Here is a 5,186-nt window from a genome sequence, read left to right as displayed (position 1 = left end):
TGTGATTGATGAAGGGGAGACATCAGAATGGTTCGATATCACGACATTTGTAAAACTGGGCCGCCTAATGTCAGGGTTCTCGTTCCTAACATTCATAGACTCGATCATGCTAAGGACCGCAGACAAAGCCAGAGGAATAAGTTGGAAATTTAACACCGTGTAGACGATCTAGACGACATAATACTCGTTTCTTCCAAGCTTTGTGACTTGGATGAGAAATCGCAGCGTCAAACAACTGAAACTGTAAGAGTTGGACTAAAACTCAGTCCAATGAAGTACCAGAAACGAAGAAATCATCTATGCAAACAATTAGAAAGTGAAAGCCGTTGGCATTTTACGTACTGGGGAGTCGTTGTAGATAAAAGAAAGGATGAGGTAGTAATGACATCAAAAATATAATTCAAATGACTACAGAAGCATTCAGTTACCTTAGAGGTAGTGTATGTCCAACAAGAGGCATAAGACGAAACATACACATTCTAAAAGCGACGAAAAGAAACTTAACAACTTCCAAGAACAGTGCCTAGGAGCAGCTCCTAGGAAAGATACGTAAAACAAGATGGCAATCAGTTGTGAAATAAGGGGGAAACGTGGATATTGATAGGACACTTCTTGAGAGAAAGACACAACAACTGTTATATAACACTAATTGGCACCGGGAGAAAGACTGACATGGTCAGAAACAACAGAAAACGAGAGATACCATCAAAATTGGACAAGTTGGAATATTGCCAGAAGGATGGTACAGGACAGAAAGGGGGCGGACAGACGACATAGGGGTATTGTGCGACTTCTAGCGGAGAAAGTGTTAAAGTACCGTAACAAAGATGACCCCGTCTTTGATGTTTTGGTGTGATCAGAGAGAAACGATTGTCTTATCTAGACGTAGACCACGCCCACCGCCACGCCCACTATTCGGACCGTCAATTTTCATGAGTAAAAGCTTGTCTAGACAAGGGGTTTTGTCGAACTATCGCAGCATTTGTGTACCTCTCAACATCCATATTTGTTTTATCTAATTTGATGTTGTAAACCACACCTGTCGGAAGGGAATTTGAGCTTACAGTATACTGAAGTGCGGATTCTGTCATCCCTGTCGGCCGTTTTTCTGGTGTCGCCGTATCAAACATCAAATGTAGAGCTATTAGAACGGCTGTTAAGTTTTTAGTCAAAGAAATGATCTTGACCTATTTTTATACCATTATAAGTGTAAACTGTGTTGGAATCCCCTTATATTTAAGGGTTAACTGTAATATATTTTTTACGTTATTGAGCAATAACACAAAAAACTGGGGTGTACTCTTTTCATAAACCGCGGGTTATTGAGCAATAACACAAAAAACTGGGGTGTACTCTGAATAAACCGCGAAGCGGTTTATGAAAAGAGTACACCCCAGTTTTTTGTGTTTCGCGGTTTATTCAGAGTACACCCCAGTTTTTTGTGTTATTGCTCAATAACGTAAAAAATATATTACAGTTAACCCTTATAATTTAATTAACAACGATAAGAAACATTTTCATTAAGTTTAACATGTTTATTTTGCTCCAGATATTTAAAAACACATCGATAAATACAAAATCCCGTGAACAACGATTACTCCGCTGACGTCACAGATTTTTTTACGTTATGAGATGATAACATAATTTTTTGAGCCAATGAAAATGCTTGTAACAAGCAAAATTAAATTATATATATATAACAAAGATATAATTTAAGTTTTGCCATTTAATGAAATAATAAAATATTATTACCTGTACACATCTTGCTGGATTAGATGCTTCATGATTCCGTCTTCAGGTGGATCCTCCTTCCTAGGTCGTTTCGGCGCTGTCCACTACAACCTCCAGAGGTGAGCCGACTGGGGTGATCAAGTCCCAGCCCGGAATCACTTCGCTGTCTTGGTCTTCATTCACAGTCTTTCCTCACTGTCTTTATGCACTTTATATATCTTACTATCTTGGTCTTATTGATCAGTCTTTCCTGTCCACTTGTCGTTTCTCTTCCTCCACAGCCACATAGATGCCAGCTCTGCTTCCCTGCCCAGGTGTCCTATAAGTTGTCTCCTCTCTGGCCCTGTGATACCGATGATCCGAAGTGCCCTCCACATCGACTGCCCAACGAAACCTCGGCATCCCACCTCCACTGGAAGACACCACATTTTTCACCCTTCCTGTTGACAGTCTGCTACTAGATCTTGGTATTTGTTCCGCTTCCGCTCGTGGGCTTCTTCAATTCTCTCCTCCCACGGCACGGTCAACTCCACAAGAACAGCCTGTTTGATGGATGTAGACCACAGGACGATGTCTGGCCTCTGATTGGTAACTGCTATTTCTTGTGGAAACTGCATGCGGCCCTTGAGGTCTGCTCTCATTTGCCAATCTCCTGCTGTTCCTAACAATCCGCTCCCTTCCACTGTGCTTCTCGTAGTCTGCTCCCCGGCCTTGACAAAGTTTACAAATCGCAGGCCCCTTTTCTTTTTCCTTGGTTTCTTCCTGCTCCTCTCCAGTGTATCTGCAAGGACAGACAAGACCTTATCGTGTCGCCACGTGTACCTCCCATCTGCCAAGGCAACTGAACAAGAAGATAAGGTATGGTCCAGGTTTGCTGGCCTCCCGCAAAGCTTACAGTTTGCGTCGTCTGTTATACCCCATGTCGCAAGATTGGTTGGTGTCGGCAACACGTCGTATACAGACTTCAGCTGGAATTGCAGTCTTTGGGGTTCCATACTCCATATCTCCTTCCAGGACAGTTTCTTCTGGCGCACTCCTTCCCAGTTCAGCCAACTTCCCTGCTTCTTCATTCCCACTGCTCTGACCATTCTTGTATCCTCTTCCATTGAGCGTACCTCCTTCTGGATCAACTGCCTCCGCTCCTTATCAGACGATGTTCCCCATCTCGTCCTCGATGTCACACCCAGTACCTGCCTTCCCACTGCCACACTGCCAACAATATCTCCGTGCCTCAGACGTGACTCTGCCTCTTGCACTGTCTTCTTCGCCGTCCACTTCCAACCTGACTTGATCTTCACTTTGGCGTCCCGTACCTTGACATCCTTGCTGTCTCGTAGTAATAGGAGTTGTCTAACCTTCGTGACCTTGTACTCTTCCACTACTGATGTGATGGGCAACTGTAACTTGGTACCTGAGCTATACAATCCCACACTGCTGAAACTCCTGGGGACTGCGAGCCATCTTCTAAGGTAACTGCTCACAGATCGTTCCATCGCCTCGACTGTAGTCAATGGCACGTCATACACAAGTAGAGGCCAAAGTGCTCTTGGAAGTATTCCATGTTGGTAAATCCAAGCCTTGTATTTCCCTGGTAGAGCACTTCTGTCTAAAGCGAGCATCCATCCTTCGAGTTGTTTGCTTGTCTCTCTTACATTCCTGGTGTCACCCAAGGTGTCATCAAAGAACTTCCCAAGACACTTCACGGGCTTTTCTGACACTTTTGGAATAATCTCCTCGCCTACCTGGAATTTATGCTCCCGCATCTTTCCATTCTTTAGTACGAGACTCCTTGACTTTGTTGGTTTGATCTTCATCCGAGCCCAGTTAACCATTTCCTCGATCTCTTTGAGGGTCCATTTAGCTTCAATGATGGTCTTTGTGCTAATGGTCATGTCGTCCATGAATGCTCTGACAGGGGGTTGACGTACACCTGCCCTCATCCAAGGTCCTCTGCTCATCTTCTCCACAGACTTCACCATCAAGTTCATAGCCGCCGAGAAAAGAATCACAGACACGGTACACCCTGTCACAATCCCTACTTCCAGACGTTGCCACGATGTTGTAAAATCTTGGACTGTGAACCTTAGCTGTAATCTGTCGAAGTACCTCTGCAGCAACAATCGTATTTTCTCTGGTACGTGATACCGCTCCAACGTCATCTGAACCAACTTATGAGGCATAGATCCATAAGTGTTTGCTAAGTCTAACCAAACTACTGCTAATTCTCCTTTCAATTCTTTAGCCTCTCTGATGATCTGTGAAAGTATGCTAGTATGTTCAATGCACCCTGAGACACCTGGTACCCCTCCTTTCTGCACTGCTATGTCGATGTATTGGTTGTCTAGCATGTAGGTGGTCATTCTCTTTGCTAGAACTGCTAGAAATATCTTCCCTTCCACGTTCAACAGGGAAATAGTTCGGAACTGCTTGAGTGTCTCCGAGTTCTCTTCTTTTGGTATAAAGCATCCCTCTGCCTGGTGCCAGCTGTCAGCCAACTTTCCTCTTCTCCACACCACTCGTAGATGTTTCCATAACCTCTTAGTCAACCTTGGGCAATTTTTATAAACCTTGTATAGAATGCCGTTGGGTCCAGGTGATGATGATGCTCTGGCCTTCCTGATGACATTGTTGACCTCACTCAGCCTGGGCTCTGCATCATCAAACAGCTGTTCAGGTTCTTCTGGTTGTATCAGCTTCTCGTTCCCGCCTAGATCTTCATTCCTCCTTGGATCACTATGCATGTCTCTCAGATGTTGTTCTACTTCCTCCTTTCCTGCTCTTAACACTCCTGAGCCTCTTTTACCTAACAGCCGTGAGGTAAATTTGAATGGATTGGCGGTGAATCTGGCTCGTGCCCTTGCTCGATCTTTTCTCCTTCGCCTACTTCTCTCTGCTCTTCTTAAAGTCTTTAACTTCTCCCTGGCCATGTTTCTCAGTTCTGACAACTTTGCCTTCTCTTCTTCCTCAGCTGCTCGGAATCGTTTTGCCAGCTGTCTAAGGTCTCTCCTCAGGTTGGCTATCTCTCTCTGCCTTCTGTTCTTATTTGCTGTCACCTCTCCTTGCTTCTTCACCTCCTCTGCACCAAACCTGTCCAATCCTACATTGTACATAATTGTTGCCATGCCCTGTATCTTTCTATCTACGCCTCCTGCTAGTGATGTGTTTAAGATTGTGTCTACATCCTGGTCAAACTTCTCCCATTCTACCTTTTTACTACTTGGTGGCCACTTGATCCTTGCCTTTCTCTGAGTGCTTTCAGCATTCTGTACCCTGGGTTCAACTGTTTGCTGACTATCTGTCTCTCCTGATGTTACTTCTTCTCTCTGGCTGCCCTCCTCGTTGTCTGCCACATGGACGCTGTGGTCACTGTGGTTTGAGTCCTGGACCACCTCCTCCTCCGTCTCACCAGGTTGCCCTGTGCGTTGTGTCATCCGCAGAATTGGTGCACACCCCAT

At 44.8% G+C, this 5,186-nt stretch overlaps 1 protein-coding gene across 1 annotated transcript; it reads right to left on the bottom strand.

The window, feature by feature from the left end:
• Nucleotides 1-2,162: 2,162 nt before the first annotated feature.
• LOC117343260 lies at nt 2,163-5,186 on the bottom strand. Its single transcript, XM_033905605.1, has one exon. It carries the CDS (start codon nt 5,184-5,186, stop codon nt 2,163-2,165), a length of 3,024 nt encoding a protein of 1,007 aa, XP_033761496.1.

Source organism: Pecten maximus, chromosome 15 (genome assembly GCF_902652985.1).
Source record: "Pecten maximus chromosome 15, xPecMax1.1, whole genome shotgun sequence".
NCBI classification, from domain to species: Eukaryota; Metazoa; Mollusca; class Bivalvia; order Pectinida; family Pectinidae; genus Pecten; species Pecten maximus.
Note: the sequence above shows the minus strand (reverse complement) of the source record. Positions and strands in the feature narration are given on the sequence as shown.